This window comes from Caloenas nicobarica, chromosome 7 (genome assembly GCF_036013445.1).
Source record: "Caloenas nicobarica isolate bCalNic1 chromosome 7, bCalNic1.hap1, whole genome shotgun sequence".
NCBI lineage: Eukaryota > Metazoa > Chordata > Aves > Columbiformes > Columbidae > Caloenas > Caloenas nicobarica.
Genome location: NC_088251.1, coordinates 13,359,739 through 13,380,620, shown reverse-complemented (window position 1 = coordinate 13,380,620; position 20,882 = coordinate 13,359,739). Strand labels below are relative to the sequence as shown.

Genomic DNA, 20,882 nt, shown 5'->3' with positions numbered 1-20,882 from the left:
CCATGAGTCCAGCAAGAGGGGAAGGTGCAATTAGAACAGTTCATTTCTCAGAACAGAGAAATACATTATTTCACCTACATTAAAACACTTCCTGTTTCTGTTTTGTTCGGGGCCTCAAATAACTCCAAGCTTGAACCCAAAGCACTGATGGGTGGAGGTTGGATGGCAAACACTGACAGTCACACAGAGAGGTGGATGAAGAGAGCATGGTAGTGATTCAGACTGGGGTGAGATGTAGAAATAAATAAAACGCTGTGGGGAGGAGAAAAAAAAAAAAAAAGTGCAGAGTTTTGGAAGTAACTGGGACATCGTTCTGAGCCTCTGGCACCGAAAGACCAAAAGGTCACAGAAAGCAAGGCTCTTCTCCAGGTGCTGAGAGGATTGTCCCAAATAATTAACTGTCATTACTGCAGCTGGTCTAAACACACCGGGATTCTGCAAAGTAGATTTAAAAATGACAGATAAAGTTCAAAAATCTTTGACTTAAGCTCTTTCATTCCTGACCAGGATGAACTGTTATTCCATCTTCAGTCAGTACTAGCTTGTTTGCACAATGGATAGAGACAGAAACATCTGTGTATCTGTCTTGACGAGTTCAAAGATTAAACCTTGAAAGAGAGGCAGGACTGAGAGACCAAGAGGAAAGCAGTTATGTTTTTGAAGTATGGTTTCTCAAATTGTGAATACTTGTAAAAGAATGACCAATATTTCCTGGCACTGATGTGACTCGCTCATATAATATTTATTTAGGTGGCGTGCATTTGGGTACTCAGTCCTCACAATAGAAAAGCCCATAAGCTTCTACTCTAAATCCACCTCCAGTCAGGACAGCATGAAGGTGTATGACGAATTCAGTTAAGTGTTCATGACAATGAGACTTCACATCTTAAGAGCTTCCCTGCATAAAGATGTTTTCCTCAATTAGGACCAAGACGCACAAAGATGCAAGTCTGCAAATGCTGGCCCGAGTCTTCCCAGAGGGCTGTGCAAGGACAGAGCGGTGGTTTTGTGAACCAGCAACCTGAAAGGTCCTTCTGGAACACAGGACAGTACCTACTGGACAAGCACACACCAAAGGTGTGTTTGGGAGATCAAAAGCTTAATAAATAAAACGCCCCTGGCAAAGCAAGGCTATGAAGTTGCTCTTTCTTTCACATTGGCAAAAACTCTTAAACAAATTAAGAAAAGCAGGCCCAATGAGCCCAGAAGACCTTACATCACATGAAACTAATTCCAAGCATACACTTAAAGAGGGCAATCATCCAGAGATATCAATTCTGGTGGGCAGCACACATTTACTGGCAAAACACCATCTGTTCGGTAACTCACTCAGGTTACCACTGAGGACATCCAGACCCTCCATTTCCATGTTTACAGATGAAAGAAGTCCTGGAAATCTTCCCCTGTGCATCCCACTCCTCTGTTTTTCATTGCAACTTCAAAGCATCTTGCTGCCTTAGCAAAAACACTGGCCTAATTACCTCTGCAATGGCATTTCTCTAAGCTGGTAGAACACAATGAAGAATTGCCCAGACATGAGGGGTTGGGAGGCCTGTGCTGTAGGGTGCAGAGGGCTCATGCCCCTGTTACAGAACACTTTGCAGACCTCCCCTTTCTGCCAAGTCTCCTCACAGACTCTCAGACAGGCCCTGACTGTCACTGCTCCTGTGCCAGCACAGGAGCCACAACACATCCAAACAGCAGAAGTCAGACCTGCTTCTCAGCCATGCAAATCACCACGCTCTGTCAGAGACAGTCTGCACAAGCAAAATAACAAATGGTCAAACATTTGCACCGCTCATTTGCCAGGGCCCATTTGTGCTTCATCTTTCCAGGGCAGATGAAATGGACGGAGAACCCTCATCTGGCAAAAAAATTACCACAAACTTTGCATCTGAACTCACCTCCCTCTGCTTCCTCACAGATTCCAGTGGACAAAGGTCTAATTGTCTCATTTATTCAATTAAGTATCACATCAGATTTTCTCCATCAACTTCACCCACATCATTCCAGCATAATTCTCCAAATTTTTCAAAATTAAGCATGTTGTCTGCCTACACATTTTAGGACTAGCATAAGTTTTGCACCCTTCCTCTATAGAAGAAGAACTGAATTTGCAAAAACAATGCTCTTACTCTACAGTTCTATACAATTCTCTAAAGAGTCAAAACATCCACTAGACAGGGGAATAAATGCAGAAATCAGCTAACATTTCCAAAGAGGTGGCCATGGTCCCACTCTCAAGTCACATTAAAAAGCATATGCACCTGTAGCTGCTACAAAGTAGGTAACAGTTGTGAGTAATATTATTTTATTCGCAAAAAAAATATCTATTTTCCCTTCTTACACCAAGACGGCATTCATTGGATTTCACTTTAGCTTTCCAGAGTTAGTGTCAGAGCTAAGTGACCCACTCAGGTTCCATGTGTAGTTACAGCTGAATGGAGAGAGACCCTCTGTGTCTGGTTGAGGCTGGTGAAGTGAGGCCACTCGGGTTCAGACTCATCACTCAATTTTCTGTCATTCCTGATTAACTTCATATTGGGACAGAATGATTACAGTAAAGTTACAAAGGCCATGTTCCCAGAAACCTTGATAGTGGTGACCTTCAGTGAAGGTACCAAGAAAGCATGTCTGAATTTTAAGCCTTTGCTAAGCACCAGAGATAAAAGCCTGCCCATGCTGAAGGTCAGTAACAGAACTACCACTAACTTCACTGTACCAGGAAGCTTTCCTTCTACAAGCTGTTTCCCTAAATTCTTTGTACCTTTGAAGTTCAGTGCCTGATTTTCATCATTATTTTCAGCCTTATAGATTTTCATATGCTGGGCCAGGTTTGGAATAGCAATAACACAGGACAACCATTCTTCAAATAAATGCAAATTGGCTGAACCACAAATGTTCAAAAGAAAATTTTACTCTCCTAAAATATGCAGACTTAAAAAGGTTGGGAGAGGTATGAGTTGCAACTCTCAGGTCCCTCTGTTTATTTACATAAGTTGCCAACGGTGTGCTGTGGGATTATAAGAATGACTGGGTACATCTGGTGTCAGGCAATGGCATGACCACCTAACATCTTCATTTAGTCTCCGTAATTAGGAGGAAGCTGTAGCAGATGGTGAAGAAATCAGCCCGTAACTGGATCTGATGACAGGCAGGACATCATAGCTACTTCTATACCGTTTTTGAAGAGTGGGGACAAGCTCACCTACCATCCACACTGGGCACAAATGAATGTTCGGGCATGGCTTTGGAGTCAAATGCAGGGGATAGAAAAAACAACTTGGCATTGCTTTACTTGCCAGCGCTAGCCGAAGTTGCCACCTGCCTGCAGCCCAGACTGTTCAGGCACAACCACGGTCACACATGCTCCAAAAAGATAAAACCCAGGGAGATGGAAGCCAAGACTTTCTTTCCTTAAAGACCTGACACTCACATGCAGAAAGACACTATGGAGGATGTGGCCCTCTTGAAGCACTCAAGCAGACATGAGATGCAATGCCTGCTCAGGCTTTTTAGTGACTATGAACCTCACTCTCCAATGCCACCCAGATTTAAGCATCTTCAGCTGTGAAGTACTGGGGCAAATTAAATACGAATTACAGTAAACTGCAAATGAAGTAAAAAGACACTACATCAGGCAAAAAAAAAACCTTGTGAGCCAGTGATCACTGGAAGCTGGGATAATATTCTGGAGAAGTCACTACATGTTTACCTGGGGTTCATACTCTTTGCTGGATACCACTGTAGCTGCTGCTGGAGATGGGAGACACTGGGCTGGAGGAAACTGGAGTCTAACCTAATACAGCTGGGTCTATCCTCATAAAAGCAGTGCCTATTAATAAACAGATTAACAAAACAGCTTGGCTTTGGGGAAACATCCAGCCATGTCTCCGAGCTGTGCAGCAGCAATTCTTCCCCATATCATCTGAACCAAGGTGAACTGAGCCAGACTTCTCCAGGAGAGAAAAAAAGGAAGCGAGGAGGAGGGTGGAAATCACAGCACCACAGTGTCAATGAACATGCCAGTGGCTGACACCACAACACATCCCTCGGCCGTGACCGGCGGGACACCAGCGGTCCTGGCTGGGTCGGGTCTGTCTGGGGCACAGACAATCGGGTCCCAGAGAAGCAGCTGCACTCCGGCGTAAGTCACTGCTTTCTCCATCACGCATCTGCTGGGTGAACCCTGACATCAGCCCTCACTACTCCCGTCGCAGGCAGTTCCTGTCTGAAGGAGCATGGCCAGGGACGCAGTTAAGACTCTACATATTTTAAGGAGAGCCGTTGGGCCGCCGGCAGGAAGACAGTGCGTTAATTGTTGCACAAGACAGCCTGATCTCATGAGATAAGACTTTAATGGCAGCTTCCTCGCCTGGGGGGTGCAGATGGCATGGGTTTCACTGCTCCCGCTCCAGCACGCCTCAGGCACTTCGGCGATCTGCTCCCAATTTTGGATGAGCAAATGTCTGACTGGAGAAGTTCTTGGGAATGTATATTTTCCCCTCCACCTGCTCCTCTGACTTCCTAAAAACGGAAAGAAAACCCCATGGGAAATAAGAGAGGAAGTCTGGGGTTTAAATTATGCACTTACTGACGTGCTCAATATCTCTACAAAAACTGGGTATCCACCTTGCTTAGAAATTACTTTTAATCTACTGTCAGAGGATTAATTATCATCAAATCATAAACTCTAAGCTAGAGAGGAAAGATTAGGTGACTTAACATTTTTCCCAACATAGCCATGCTTTTCTGTTCTGTGATAAATTTCCAGGCTTTCACTCATCAGGAGAAGCACTCTTAGAAGCTGCTGGTCCTCTCTAGTGCTGCATCAGCTGGCCCTGTCCCTTGTGCAGCACTGGGGGACAGATGAGCAGGGAACAGAAGAAAACATTATTTAGTTGTGCCTCTCTGCCTGCTCAATTCCTGCATTCATTGAGGCTGAAGTAGAAAACAATCCACATTTAGGGCAGACAAGACTTACAATCTTTACTGAGCAAATGAGGCACCAACTTCATGCATAAAGTTTGCAGAGGCAAATGCTACAAATACCCTTGGAGCAAACAGTAGCTTCTGTTTTAACCTGCCCTGTTAGTCCTGGGGGTGTTTGGGAAGGACCATCCTTCCTTACAACGGACTCGACACAGATAAAGTTCTTAGCAGTACCCCAGTGTTGGTGGTGGCTGTGAACCCTCCCAGAAGAGCTGCCAGACACCCCCTGGAGCTCTTACCCTGCAGTATTCATCGATGGGCTTCAGCCTCTTCACAGCTACGTCTCGGACATGGCTCCTCCGGAACAGGATCTTACCTGAGGAGGGAACAGATGAAAGAGGAGGGTTAGAGGCATTGCCTAGCATGGGGGATAGTGCAATAGCACTGAGAAGAAAGGTTGGCAGACTGGGTTTCATCCCCAGCTCTAACCATGGCTGTTGGCAGTGCTGGTGGCTGAGCTCTGCAACCCCGTTACGCTCTGTGATGGAGGAGTCCCAGTACTGGTGTGGTTCGCACAGCAGCAGCTTTGTGTGACTGCGGCCCTCCATCACTACAAGACGGACAGGACGGTACATGTGGAGGATGTCTGAGCAGCAGATCTGCTCCTGTCCTCGGGGAAAATTGTCCCGAAACACACTGCAGGGCAGGCAATGGAGGGACATGGGGCAATAGCTTGTACGGGTGCATGCGTGGCATTTCTTGCAGCTGGATGCTGCTGGTATTAAGTTTACATGGAAGATGCAGGACACGGCCAACAACTACACAGGCACAGCAACTCTGTGAAACCTCAGCAACTGCCACCGGAGCCCTGCTTGTGTGAGCTGCTGAAAGGGGACACCGACTCATTAGGGCAGAGGGAGTTTTTCTGATGTCATCCTGCAGATAACGTAAAAGGTTTTGGTTCCGTTTTAGTGCTGGTGTTATCCTGGAATGGACCAACACTATACTATGACTCACTTGCAGTTCGGTGCCGCTTTGGCACATCCATGCTGGCAGCACAGGGAGCATCACTGGGGTGGGACGTGGGCTCCATCTACATCCCACTCAGCTGCCTCCCACTGTGGATGCTCCTGCCCTTGCAGGCAGACAAACCACACAGACAGCTCAGGAGCAAATACAAGGCTGTTGGTGACACAGCCCTTATAAATCTACAGAAGGAAACCAAATAATAGAAGCAAAATAAACAAACTCTCTTTTCTTGACAGTAAAAAAAATAATAACCTCAGTGTCCTTACTGGATGACATTTCTGCAAGCCAGTTCAGATTAAACAAACTGCTGGGTTTTGTGTGAAACTGATTGTAACAAAGTTTATCAAAATAATCTAGGAGCTGAGTTTCCCCACACACAAGGATGTAATGGAATTAGTATTTTTTTGGCTTGAAGGGGTTTTATCTCCATATCCTTTTTTGGTGATTTTCTTCCCTTTTTCTTTTGCACTGTATTTCTTTTAATGCAATGAGACAAGAATAAATTATATGTTCCCCTTGTGGTGGAAGAAAACAGTATCTGCCAGCATTATTTAGTCCATGAAATGTCTATGTAAAAAAGCCACTGACATATACACCACCCTCTGCTCCAAACTATTTCTGCCAACAGGCAAATGAGATACTCGTCCATAGATCATGGGATAAGAAAATGGACTAGGAAAGGGAATCAGATCCAAAATCTGAATATGTGGCTTTGATTATGTCATGATTACACAAGCTGAGAGGTTAATGAAATGGCAGCCTTTAACAGTCCAGTAGCAGAGACTCTCGACTCTCCCAGACTCTGCTCCTTTTGGTTGCCTTTTCCTCCACAGCTGTTGATCTGGAAGGTGTTAAAGCCTTTTGCTGCAGACAAGAGAAAGTGGTTTATCTCCATCTCCAATTCTGGCAGCAAACTAGTTTGTCCTGTGAGGTAAAGCCATTTCCTAGTGCCATAAATTTATCTCTCCGGGTTCCCTGTGGTTATCTCATTACAAAGCTGGTGTTGAGCCATCCCTGTATGGTGTGACGCCACGTGGTCACAGAGCACAGGGGAAATCTTCGATAGGTGTCTGAGATGCTCATGTGAGCTTGAGCAATTTAGTCAAAAGCTGCTGGAGAAGGAAAGCGGCACTCTCATCTCTCCATGACAAGCAACCTCGGACACACCAAAACTTTGCTGCTTTCCTGCTTCTGTGCCTGGTAAACAGGGAGAACTACCTGCACTTGCAAAACATCTCTTACAATTTGTGATAACCTCCAGGATCACACTGTACTTGTACTGCATAACTGCAGTAAGTCTCTTTTTTAGAGGGAAGGGATGTGGATGGAGCTGTAGAGAAAAGACTAATTCCTTTCTCAGTGCTCCAGCAAAGCTGGTATGGGAGATCTTAGTATATCTTTGCAACTTTTATAAATACACTGCAAAGAGAAAGTAACTTTTTGGAAATAGTCTCACTTTCTGGCTTGCCTGTTTTCAGTTCAAGCCACAAGTTAAAAGCTGAACTGGTGACAATATAAAAACATAAAGGAACCAAAGACTTAAACACATTAAAGATCTCCTGTAAATGCAATTCAGCTTTCCTAAAAAAGACAGTTTACAGGGAGGCCCAGTCTTCAAAGTAACATAATAAATGAAAGACTCAAACATAAGAAACAAGATAAATACAATAAAGAATGTTATATTAAACACAGAGTACAAAAAAGACCCCAGGATATGATGAGTCTTAATTCAGTCCTTAAATGGAAATGGAAAATATCAGTATGACTGTGGTGTTAGGATGAACCAAGGCCCAGAAGGTGCTTCCATTTTTATTCTTTCAGAAAAAGAAAGATTTTCACTCTGTTACTGGAAGCTGGAAGAGATTCAATGAGGCTGTGGAGAAGATCTCTAGCTGCCCAGTCTAGTATGACATTCAAAACTGAAATCTGGAGAAGGTTGAGTAGTTTAGAGCACCATGGCGTAGCAGTCAACAAGGAAAAAAGCAAGAATTAGAACAAAGGCACTGCAAGCACATCCAGTTCTGGTGGGCAGCAAGGAGGGACCCGCTCACAAATCCTGGGAGCCCTCAGGCAGGGAAATCTCGTTGCCAGAGGTCCTGAAGTATCCCTAAGGAGGGACAGATTCCCAGAAGCCCAGCTTCTCCCCTTTTCTGGGAAGACACACTGTGCTAATAGAAGCTTGGACAAATCCATCACAAGTGACCAGCAGGAACCACTGCAGATCCAGTATGAATTACTACTGCTTTCTTCAGTTCCCCCACTTGTACTGGTCTTCCTTCAAAAGCAGGGGACATCCCATGGGATGGGAAAAGGAAAGTAACCTGACAGACCCACACTGTGTACTCTTTACACTCTCCAAGTGTGTGCACTGGACACAGAACCCACTAATGGAAAGCTTTACCTAATGAGGTAGTTAGGATCGCCGTAAAGAAATAAACGGCGAGCAGACGGCTGAGCAGTGGGGACATGTAAGAGCCAGCGAGGAGCCCTCAGGATGGCAGTGGAAAGGAGAATTCCACACAGCGCTAACATGAAGTGAGGAAGTCCTGGGGTGGCCGGTAAATGCGGAACAGCCCAGGCAATTTCCTTGTGAGGGTGGAGTAGTGGTTTACGTGCCGCTTGGCTTTTCCTCTGGGTAGTTTCCACATCTCTAAGGAAAGGATCTATTTGTACATGAATACATACAGTGCTGCTTCCTCTCTCCTGAATTTTACTGCAGCTCTTTTAAGCCTTCTCAGGCACTACATCCCTGTTTTACAGAACGACAAGCAGCTTCTAACCATGCTGCAGCCTAGCTAGGAAGTGAAAGGGAAGCCTGTCTCAGACTCAAATGGGAAGCTATAGGCTATGCAGGACGGCGCTGCCTCGTGCAAATATTTCATTCACCAATGCACCAGACTCAGACCAGGCCAAGGGAGGTCTGGTACTTTTCAGGAAGGACACTGAGGACTGCAGCGCTGGGAAAGAGAGACATGGGGAAGACACCGGGCTCCAGCCCTGCTGCTAATGCAGGATAACGATATTTATTTTTTATTCTTTTTTCTTTAAAGAAAATATTATTCCTAGGAAATCAATGTGGATAAGAGGCAAAGTATCAGGTTTAGCATTGTAGGGGACATCTTAAGTCATCCCTTCATCTTTCTGTAGATGTATAGATGTAGTCTTTAATTCCATGACCACACACCTCTTCCCCCACAAGACCTCAGTTTCCTCCTCTGTACATAGCGGGTGCACAAAGTGGGAAGAATAAAGCTATGCAGGAGCTGCTGATTCTGCAAGCTGAAAGGTATCCTCTGAATAACACTTTATTCCTGCATAACCTCATACTTAGAGTAGCACAGATTTTAACACGAGACGTGGACCCCAGGAACAAATAGGCTTAAAAGCATCCCAACACTTCAGTCCTTTCGTTAGCCTAGAAGTCTGTGCTGAACACACCAGAAGAATCCATAGCCTAATGCCTGAGCTTCCTTTCAAGTGATGCCTGGGTGACGGATTGAGCTAAGGAGACCGGTTGTTTCATGCAAGCAAGGAGTGTCTGTCAAAGGTTTGGAAGAGCCCAAGCCCAGTGTCACGGGGATGACGGACAAACACATATTCACATTTAATCTTCTACCTCAAGTACTGTCATCACACTTCAGAGGGCAGTACATGAAGCAAACCATATGATAAATATTCAACAATGGGTAGTCTGAATATTAATGGACACATGAAAAATACTGTAACATCTCATCTGATTTGTGTTTAAAAGAGACGTATGCTGCCTCCCACTACAGAAGCTCCAGCTGTGGGGGCTCTATCAGTCAGCTGTCTCCTGAGAGCAGGGAAGAGCTCCTGTTTCTGCTTCTTCGTGTTTTTCTCATTTCTGTGCTGTTGCTTATCTTTTTACCTGAGACCCTAGGAGATACTAGGTCTGTGTTTGTATTGACAAAAAAAACCCAACTTCTCAGAGACAGACTCTGCTTACAAGATGAGGCCAAACTATTTTTGCAATTACACTGGGGTCACATCAGTAAAAAAGAGTAAAGAATTTAGTCCTCACAGAATTACAGGTTCTCCTTCTAGGCTCAGCAGTTTCCTCCAGTGTAACCAAAACCATTTTGTGGCTAAACTATTTACAAAGGCTTCTACTACTTACGCGTATCTGTTATTATTATTTTTATATACTGAAGAAGCATAGATGTGCAATCAGATACAACACAAATTCCCCTCAAGCCATTTAAGCTGTGACATCCACTCCACATCCTGCCCAAAACTCTCAGGCACCTGTCACACAATGTAACTCCCAAATGGAGCATTTAAAGATGCGCTGTCACCTTGCAATGTAAAATAGACAACAGCGCAGCACTATGGGACAGAGGAATTTTTTTTTTCTCATGGGAGTATATGTGATTGTCAATCAGACAGCAACCTGACGGCAGTCAAAAAAGAGGTGTGTTCCTTCTAAAATAATGTCTTACTTTTACACGGGGATCCCAGTTTCCATGGATTGTCTCATCCATTATTTCCTGGAGTCAGAATTCCAGTGCCAGGGTCCTAACACTGATGGCATTTGCTCCCAACAAAGAAACGGGAGGGAAATGATTCATACTGTTTCCACTGGTAGGAGGGGGAAGGACTTTTTTAATAAGTAGAAACTCGTGATAGAGTCAGAACTGTTGGCTGACGAACAGTCTCAGTTGATAAAGGCGTCTGCTACTCAGTAGGAATTACTATGGAAGGTGACAAGAGGTGATGGAGACAGATGAGGCAGCCAGGAAAGCCAACACAGACAATAACAATATTGCCCTGAGATATGAGGGATGGTGGCGAGGGTGTCCTTCCACACTTGGATCCTGTTTTTTAATGTGCATAAGCTGCAATGTTAAACAAAATAATCAAGAAGCAATAAAGCATGGGCAATAACATGGCTTGATTATAAGAGTATCACCAGGAAGAGAAATCTTCCTCTATTAGAAGTGATAAACAGAATATGTTCTTTTGTGAACAGTTACAAGAAAAGAAAAGACAGGTAAGAGGTGAAGCTGGATTCCTCACCAGCAAAGAGCTACTACCTCTGAAACTGCCTGGTTTCCACTGTCTGTATGGGTGGCTGCTATCCTCCAGGGACACCAGCATCGCCTCTAGAACAGCTTTGCTAGCACAGACTTTGGGAACTGAAGCACCAGGCACAGCTGGAAGAAGGAGGAAAACCCTCAGCATGGATGCTGAGATTCAGGAGTGACAGATGGGGGTTACAAGGTGCAAATCTCAAGCTAACAGCTCTGTTACTGTACAGTGTTTTGCATAATCCAAGAGCTACTTCATGTTGCTCTCTGTCCTGCTGCTATCACCCAGACAACCCACTGTTCCTGTAATCTCCTCTCCGGCTGCCTCAGCTGCAAATCTCCCACCTCTCCAAAGCAAGGCAGAAACTGTGGGGCAGGCAAGTTATGCAGTGTTTGGTCTGGAAAGAACAGACAAAAGTACTACAAAATTATCCTTTCAGTTTTCTTACTGCAGGGCTGCTTTCTGTGCATCGGTCTCTATGCACCAAAGAGATCCACAATCAGCCATTGGAATAATCTCCCCAAGGAAGTGGTGGATTCCCTGATGTTGGACATTTTCAAGATTCAGCTGGAGAGGGTGCTGGGCCATCTTGTCTAGACCGTGCTTTTGCCTGGAAAGGTTGGACCAGTTGATCCTTGTGGTCCCTTTCAACCTGCTATTCTATGATTCTACAAACTTTACCACCAGAGTACAGGTAAGTAAAGCATCTACTCCACACAAGAGGATCTCAGTGTGAGCACAAGTCCCCACATCCCTTAAAACTGAATTTCCCAGTCTGTGAATGGTTGCAAAATGTTGGGAGCATTGATTCAGTGAGTAAAGTCTTCAGTTTCTGCAGTGAAATTGGTGCTTCCTTGAACTACACAGCTCAGCTTCCTCAAGTGGAAAGTGAACTCATTTGTAATTACTGGTTTTAAGTGCTACATTAGCCTGCAAACAGCCAACTTATTTTAATTGCAGGAAGCAGCCAGTTTGTGTGAGGGGAGAGGGAGAATAGTATTTATACCTGCAGCCAGCAACACGGGCTCTCCCTCACCTGGAGGAACCTGATGATAATTGACAGTCACACAGAGGCAAGGAGCCAAAGGAGGGTCACATTATCAAAACATCCGAGAACGTTGCCTTAGGAAACAGCACGGCTTCCTCACATGGAGGATGCAGGAGTGTCCCCTCTTTGCATAAAGTCTTTGCTACACTGGGAGCAAAAGGCACAGAAAAACAGGAAAACCTATGCAGATCTTCCTTGCCTCTGTGTATTTCTCCTCTAAGAGAAGAATCTGAACACTTACACATCCACTGCATCCCGAGTTTAGTTAAACATCCACCAAAAAGATCCATTTTCAAATTTCCAGGACCAAGTAATCTAACATGCAGAAGCATCAGGGCTTAGGTATTAATAACAATCCAACTACCTAGACCAAACTGATCACAGAAATGTCAATCACTATGTCTTATTGCTGAAGCACTTGGTTTTCCTCCATGTCCTGCTTTCACCTAAGTAGTTAGTGGCTTCTAACCTGTGATTTCCAAATCACTAGTGGTCCACAGACAGCCTGCAGAACTCTGTTCAAGAGTAACTTTCACTCCCTGGCCAGTGTGGGAATGACATGGATCACTGCACTTTGGTCCAATGAGTTTGGGAACCTGAAGCCCCTGTTTGTATTATGTATTTGCTGGTGAACCTGCTCATATCACCCAAGCAACTCCAGCTCCTGGCCCCAAGTGGGAAAGAGCAAGCGGCTCTCAAATGCATTTGTGCCCCCGTATCCATGAAAAACACTCTTCCTGAAGGGCAAGACCATGACTCTGTAGCTACACTAACTAATTTCTTCCTCTGCTTTTTCAAAAAAACCAAAAAAGTATCACTTTCGTCTCAGTGTTGAAGTCAATTGGAGTTTATCTACTGACACTTGGTGCTATGGACCATCTCTGAAGGACCATATGCTCCCACCTCAATCTTTTAAACAGGAGCCTTAACGAATTGAGTCTATTAAAACATTTGCAGTGTCTTATAAGCTCTTACAAGACTTGTCATTAATGCACACGCTGGTGTGACAATAAGCCCAAGACACTGCCTAGGGAGCTTCTAAGCTACAACCACTGGGGTTGAAGACCTTGCAGCAAGGTCATTGGAGGGAGGTGGATTTGCACTGCACCCTTGCCAAACAACACTGGAAAAGCTCAGTAAGGTCCTAGCCACATCCTTTGGCGTGACTGGCAATAACACTGCTTGGGACACTCCACCCTTAAGCTGGTTGAGAACTGGAGCTGTGAATAAAATAATATTTGCACTTACCCCACGTAGATCAAACTTATTATTCTTACTAGGAGGTAGGTCATACAATAACACAGTGCTAGGGCATATACTCTTAAAGGAACATCGCAGGTAGAAATTGAGGGGTAGGGATGCAAAGGTAGCTTCACAAGGTCACAAAATGAACATATACCAATGAAAGCAATAAAGCCAGTCCCTAGATCCCTCTGCTGATTGCATGCATAATGAAAATACATCTACCTTGGCACCTGGGGCCAGAAAATCTTTCTGTTCAAATATTTATTCTAATCAAAACCAAATCCTTGATTTCTGCCACAAATGAGGCAAAATTTGCTCCTGTAGAAGATCTTGATTAAGTCAGCTGCCAGGTACACACGTCCCACACTACAGGAGGTAAAATTCAGCAGCCAGATTGGCAGGGACACTGCTTTCTCAGAGCAGTTGTGGTATTTGGAAGGCACCAATTAACACAGAAATTAAACAAACAAACAACGTGGCGGCAAACATCACTAGGTGTCTGTCCCTGTCAGAGGCTGGAACTCGCCAGCTACAGTTTCAGAGAGCAGTATTCAGAAACAAAATCCCCTGTGCTTTGCAAAACAGAGCACTGCTCTCTTTTTCCAAATGGAAGTGCTCTCCTGGAGTCCTCCAAGAGAAACCTCTGACTAGTCTTAAGCTGAATTTTCAGTAGATGATGACAGGCACTGAAGCAAGCTGTTGAATGACTACCAGACCAAAGCTGGCCAACCTCTGAGTCAGGAAGCTCATCTGCAGAACAAGACACCATCTCAAACCACAGGCATCATTCTCTGGTTCCAGGCACATCTTTTTAGTTTGTCTTTTTGTGTCATTAAGACAATCTCTGGTAGGGATTTCCTCTCCGCCTGCTCTGGTCCATAACAAAGCTACTGTTGATTTCAAAGGCTCATGAGCTTGTGCTTTAAGGCAGGAATGGCTGATTTCTGTGGGTTCCAGAAGAAGAGAGATGGACACTTTCATTTTCAGCACGTTGGTGGTCTGACCGGTGCAGTCACATTTCCACCTCCCTGCACTGAACCCTGAAGCCAGACCTGCACCTCCTCCCCTGCCTCCTCTGAGCCTGCAGTGCAATAACCCAGCTGCGATGTGCAATCCGGCTACACCACCTGATGAAACCGCCTTTGGGTCAGGTCAGTGGCCAGGCCACCCAGCAGCACCTCCTCTGTAACTCTTGACCATGAAACCACCCCTATTGCCCCTTCCCAGCTGATGGATACATGTCTCACCCACTCCTTTGGCAGGCAGGGGACACAGTGATCCATGTGGGCACATGTAGCCTGCACCAACGTGAGTCAGTGTCCTGTCATTTGGCCTCCCAGGGACAGCAAAGCTCACTCAGATTGCTCCACATCAGCTGCACGACTAAGAGCACTCACACCAGCAGCGCTCAGTGAATGCACAGGAACAGGGAAATGATTTTATAATTACTTGTCAGATAACCAGCATCCTTCACACCCAGCTCCTCCACTTCAGCTGCTTCCAGATCAGGTCACTTAATCCAAACTACGCTCACATGCAACTTGGCACCAGCAGTGCCTGCTGATGCCAGAAGATAACTGAGGACAATCTCCCTGAAAAATTCCTCTTGGTTCCTCCACATGCATGTAAACACAGCGTTAATGGTGCGAGTGCACCCCAAAGGACAGAGCTGATGCCCTGGAGCTTAGGATGCTGAGCATCCCCAGCTTTCCAGGGCCACCTTCTCCAGGGTTCAGCAAGGTGCACTGTCAGATGTCAACAGCTTCACCCACTGCAGAATAAAAAGCCTCTTTCAGGGATTAATGCTCTAGGCAATTACTTGCTCCGTGAAAGGAAAAGTGCCTTCAGCCAAGGTGACAGCAGGACCCTAGGACTATGCACGCTTTCGTTTCCCTTTCACAGTTAATATAGCCTTTTGATTTCCCAGGGAGAAGAAAAAAAAGGTGGACTGAAAACTGATGTTGTGTTATTTTTTATTTCTAATAAGGATCACTGGGCCAGCAGCATAAAAACATGAAAATAACCCCAACTTTATTGCTAAGTTAAAGAAAAACCAGTATCGTGAATAGGCACAGAAATCTGAATCAGGAATGTGAGCTGATAATTACCCTTTCAAGCCCTGATTAATTGCCTCTGAAGCCACAGAGACACTGAGCAGCCAAACAGGGCTGACTGCTAACAAAATCCACACCAGCAAACAAACTCGTCTTTCTCTCCCTGTGCCACCACACAGGAATGGCAGCTCCCCAAATGCTGTTTGCCTCTGTGTCCTGGTGTGCAGTGCTACGCATGGCAGGCCAGAGGTACAAAGTCCCACTATTGGGTACCTCAGACAACCCCTCTGAGGTGGTCCAGCCTGCAGACCTGTGGTCTCCAAGTAGAAGGTCAAGAATGGACAGATGCCATCTCTTCCACTTCTAGATGGAGGATCACCATCTATGCTACAATCCAAGCATGCAGCTTCACTGGTAGTCGTAACACACTAAAAAGTGACAGAAGATTTAGTCTACTTTGTTGCAGTGATGCAAGGGTGTTGCATCTGGTTGGGTCAAAGATCTCTGTGGTCCAGCTCCCTGTCTACAAGGAGAGCCAGTAAACGGCAAGAAATTCAAGAACAGGACATGTGTAATGGGATCCTTCTCCTGACACACACTCCCCATTCCTGCACATCAGTGGCTCAACTTTTTCAGAATTAGAAAATAGCTTTTAGCAATCAGTGTTAGCTCCATCCTACAGAAATTGCTCTAGTACATTTTTGAACTCACAGACACTGTGGTCTCTACAGAGTCCTCTGGAAATGAATTTTATAATTTAATCATACAGCATATGATTACATACTTCCTTTTGTTCACTTTAAGTTTGCTTTCCAAATTTCACAGGCTGCACCTGTTTTTTGCATTCTGAGAAATAAAAATAACCATGTCCTCCTCACTCTCTCAAATTCTTTGTGATTTCACAAACTTCTACTGTATCCCAAACATTGCCTTTGTTCCAGACTGAAGACTTTCAGCCTATTTATTCCCCTCATACAGAAGCCAATTCACCTCTATAATCACCTCTATCATCCTTCTCAGCACCTTACTTTATTACATATCCTTTTTGAGAGGCAACGACCAGACCTGCACGTGGTATTCACTACATAGGGAAATCGTGGATTTCCACAGCTGAAGCTCTGGGTTTTGTTCCCCGTGCTTTGCCTAATTCTCTCTAACACCACCTTTGGCTTTCTAGCTGCTGCTGACTGTTGAGCTGCAGTACTCAGGAAAACATCCTCAGAACTACTGACATCTCCTTCCCAGATTGCAATGATCTTTTTTTTCTCCCCACAGCACTGCTTTGTGCTTGCCATCACTGAACTGCCTTTTTACCATCAATATAATGAGATCCTTCTCCAACTTTTTGCAGTCAGCTCAAAATTTAAGTATCCTAAGTAAATTTTGTGATCAGCTAGATCAGTTATATCACTAACGCCCTTTTTTACAGATCCTGGGTTGAATAGCACAGATTCTAGAACAGATCCTTCAAGAATCCTTGCTGGTAAAACCATGTTTCTTTTTGGATATGAAGTTTTTAAGTCTTCATCCCAAGAGGATGCATCATTTTAAACTGTGGGCTCATTTGCACCTATTGGCTTTCAATCCCCTATTTTAAGAACTTTCCTCTAACATTTTTAATTTCAAATGTCAGAAAGCAAAGATTATTGTTAATGTCCACAAATTCCAAAGCATTCATCCTTAAATGAAGGCTCCGATCTGGCAGAAAATAAGCTTACAGTCTATGTCAGTCATGTATCAAATAACAAGAAAGGCTGTTAATATAATTAACTTCTTATTTCTATTTTGGGAGGCACAGTAGGTTTTGATGGAGCTTGTAGTAATAGGATCTCTTATGCCATAATTTACGAACACGTCTGTCTTGAACAATTTTCCACATGGGAAATTAATCGCATTCTGCCTAATGGGAGGAAAAATATCCCTTTGCAGTTTGAATTGGATTTGCCATGGTCAATTGCATGTGGGACTCTTCTTTATCCCTAGTTATAATCTGAGGTGTAGAGTTGCTGTCCAAAATTCACTGTGTTAAGATTCCAAAGATGGAGATGTTTCAACGCTCACAATGACATAAGTCAAATATACCCGCATGGCACATCCACAAAATTGGACTGTGGCATATGTCAGGTATCGTAGATAATTATAGTAATAAGTCTTAATTGCAGCTCCTGTATAGTCCAAGCGTACTTTGGTGTTACTTCTGTGAAAAAGAAATAGGCCAGATTTAGGAAGCAGACAACACATCCCTCCCTACCAGTGGATCTACACAGACCACCTGGAGCCAGGCCAGGATGAAACGGCTGATGTGGCTTTGCTCAGGACCACACTCAGTGACACAGCTTAAGCCACCATTCCATGGACCCGTGTTCTGATCTGAAGGCGTGAAACAAGTTCCTAGGTCACACGACTACCTAAAACGTTCATAGTCCTGCCTCTGATGTGTACCTGTATCTCAGTGGTAAAACAGGAAGGAATGCCATTTAAGCAAAGTGTCGCACACTTGAAATCGCAACAACAGCAGCTCCACTTGGCATAGGAGTGCAAGACCTCCCAGCAGAGCCTCTGCCCATCCAAAAACGCACCACCGGGCACAAGGTCCTTGGAGACGTGACTGGATGCTGAAGGTCACTAAACACTGGGGCCATGCTGCAGTTCTGAATGACACAGGACAAGGTATCAATGACAGCTCAAGGACTCAGGCCTCATTCAGGTGTACAACACAAATGCTTATTCCTGCAAGTAAACCTGCAAGAGACCACGTGGAATTGAACTGAAGGTTCCCCATGTGCCAGGCTAATGACTCATCTGGAGGCTGGCTGTTCTTTTATCTCCACAGGCACTGAAGAATGAACTGTCCAGAAACTGGGACTGGCCTTCCCTAATTTCATTTCAGGTTCAGATTTTAATCTCTTGTCTCTCCTCGTCAGATACCCAGTGCGCAGAGCTAATGTCATGGTGACAACTTATCTCCACTGTGTATCTCAGAGACACACTTCTCCTTGGAAAATCCCAATTTTGTTTTCAGTTCCAGTGGAAAAGGGGCAAGAAAGAGATACTCAAAAAGGGTGAGGGAAAACTAACACTTCAGCTGGCACCAGAGATAAAGAAGGTGTTTCCAGGTAGCAGGAAAGGAAGCCAAAAAGGTCCGTGTCTCTGGGATCCCTTTACTTCACCATTAAGAATCAGAACACAAAGTTGCTCAGTGTCTCTTTAAGGGCGAAAGACTAAAGGAAAACAGGATGGCTTAAAGTAAAAAGGAGTAATCGTATGACTGGAAACTATGAGTGCCCCTAGCCAAGCACCCAAAGGAACTGAGTAATGTTCATTAGTCAGTGACTTTATTGGTACTTGGGACTTCGACTGCTGAGCAAGATTTAGACTGAAAAGATATTCTGGGGCATGCTACTCTATTTATGTTTGGATGGAATTCGGCCTCACCCCGCGTAATATTTTTCCATGCCGATTTGAGCAGAATGAGCCCTCACTATTTCCCTAGGCAGGGTAAGAGTGGGTCTCTTCTCGGGATCAGTACAGTGGAAATGTCACTTCCCAATCAGTGCTGTGAGGGCAGAGGGATATGGTTGGAGAGGGAAGGTCCTTCTGCAAGGAACGTGAAAATATTTTCTACAATATTTATTCCCAGAGTAGAAACCCACTGTCTCAGAGACTGTACAAACACAAGACAATCCCTGAGATTAATTTGTTCACAATCAAAATGCTTAGTTCCACTGGGGCTTTTGAACAAGTTAATACATAGCAGAGAGGTGCTGAGCACCTGAATTAACACCGCACATCTGTGAAAACAAAATCCAGGTCATCCCTCAAGAACTACTCGACTGCAAGAAATATGCAGCGTTAAAGGCTGCCTGTCCAGCAGCCTGGTGGTGCTGCACTCGCCACAGCAACACTGGGTAAGATTCAGCCACTGGTAAGGTCTTGTGTATGAAGGGATGGAGATGGGAAGAGAAGGGAAGCAGAATCAGCTCACTCAGGCACTCAACAGCCCACACGATGCTTCCACTCATTTGCAAGATGCACAAGAGACTATTACCTGCTGTGTTACATAAAACTATGTTGTTGCAAATGGATCTGAAAGGTGGGGCTTTTTCCTTATAGACAGAGAAGAGAAGGAGGAAATAAAAAACATTTCTTGCAACTACTACAATGATTGCTCTGTGACATGAGTTGAATGCAATATTCATACACATACTCTCCAAAGAGAACAGCCAACGGAGGGACTGCTGTTGTGGTAACAAGAACGATACTGGTGCCACTTACAAATCAGAGCGGTGTTGTCCAGAAATCAGAGGGTTTGGATTAAAAACCTGGAGTAGCTTAGGAAAACATCAGAAGACATTTCTGTTACTGGGTAGACTAAAACCCTTTTTGAGGCTGAGATCTTACAACCACAAACTACTGACCCTTCGTAGAATCACAGAATCATTTGGTTGGAATAGATCATCAAGTCCATCTACTAACCTAACACTACCAAGTCCACCTCTAAACCATATCCCTAAGAACCTCATCTACACAAACCTCATCTAAACCAATTGCTATGTCCAATTGCTACACACTCTGAATTAATCTTCATCACAATTTTGTCACAGTATGTCTCCGAATAACCAAATCACAGAAATACAGCACTGGAAGTGAGCTCAAGAGACCAGCAAATCCATTACCATGATTTGTGGCACAGTCAACTCTACCTATGGCACTACTGAAGAAGTCTGTTTAACCTGTAGTTACAGATCTCCAAAGATGAAGACTCCTCACCTCCTCAGGCAGTCCATATCCAAAATCACCTCTCCAATGCACTACACAAGTAAGGAGGATATACATTCAGTATAATTAGAACACAAAGAAAAGTTTAAGTCTGATTCACCACTGTTTCTCCCTTTCACCTGGTCTAAGCCCATGGTTTCAGTAAATCGACCTTAGCACACACTTAAGTAACGACCAGTTCCAAGGGCTTTGCTCTCCAAGGTGAATCTGACATGATAAGGAAGGGATGTAGTGAGGAGAAGACCAACAGGGGACAAAGCACTATGTGCAAGGAGCCTGATCTTAAAGACCTTATCCAGAGTGTAGGGGAATTAAAAGGACATTTTCCATTCACTCACTGATGCTGTGTCAAGCCTTAGCTTACACACACATCTTGAGCATTTCCTAAGTACGCACTTTCCAGTCTTCTTATGTTCCCTACTCTGAAAGGAGAGCCATCTGAATTCCACGCAGATCCTTAACTCACTCTGGGTCAATACACAAATCTTGTTTCAAGTACCTTCCTTCTCATGTTATTTACCCAGAAAAAGTACCAGATGAGTGTTTTTCACAGGTTTTACTTTTGTAGTTCAGAAGGTTGTGGGGATTTTTAAAAATTTTTGTTTGGATGACACTGTTTTCCACATTGTGTATTTTAACTCACATTTTATTAATTTTTGTTCATGTGCCAAGAGGGCAAGACAGGTGCATTTCAGGTATTGCATTGGAGCTTAATTAAATAACTATTAGTTGAAAAAAGAGGACAC

The 20,882-nt window shown here is 44.4% G+C and overlaps 1 protein-coding gene across 2 annotated transcripts in view; it reads right to left on the bottom strand.

Moving 5' to 3' along the window:
* SH3PXD2A (SH3 and PX domains 2A) overlaps positions 1 to 20,882 on the bottom strand; it is a 269,229-nt gene that overhangs the window by 155,740 nt on the left and 92,607 nt on the right. For both annotated transcript variants that reach the window (XM_065639536.1, XM_065639537.1), the window contains exon 4: positions 5,232 to 5,308. In XM_065639536.1, the coding sequence (XP_065495608.1) occupies positions 5,232 to 5,308 (77 nt within the window). The remainder of the gene's footprint in view (positions 1 to 5,231; positions 5,309 to 20,882) is intronic.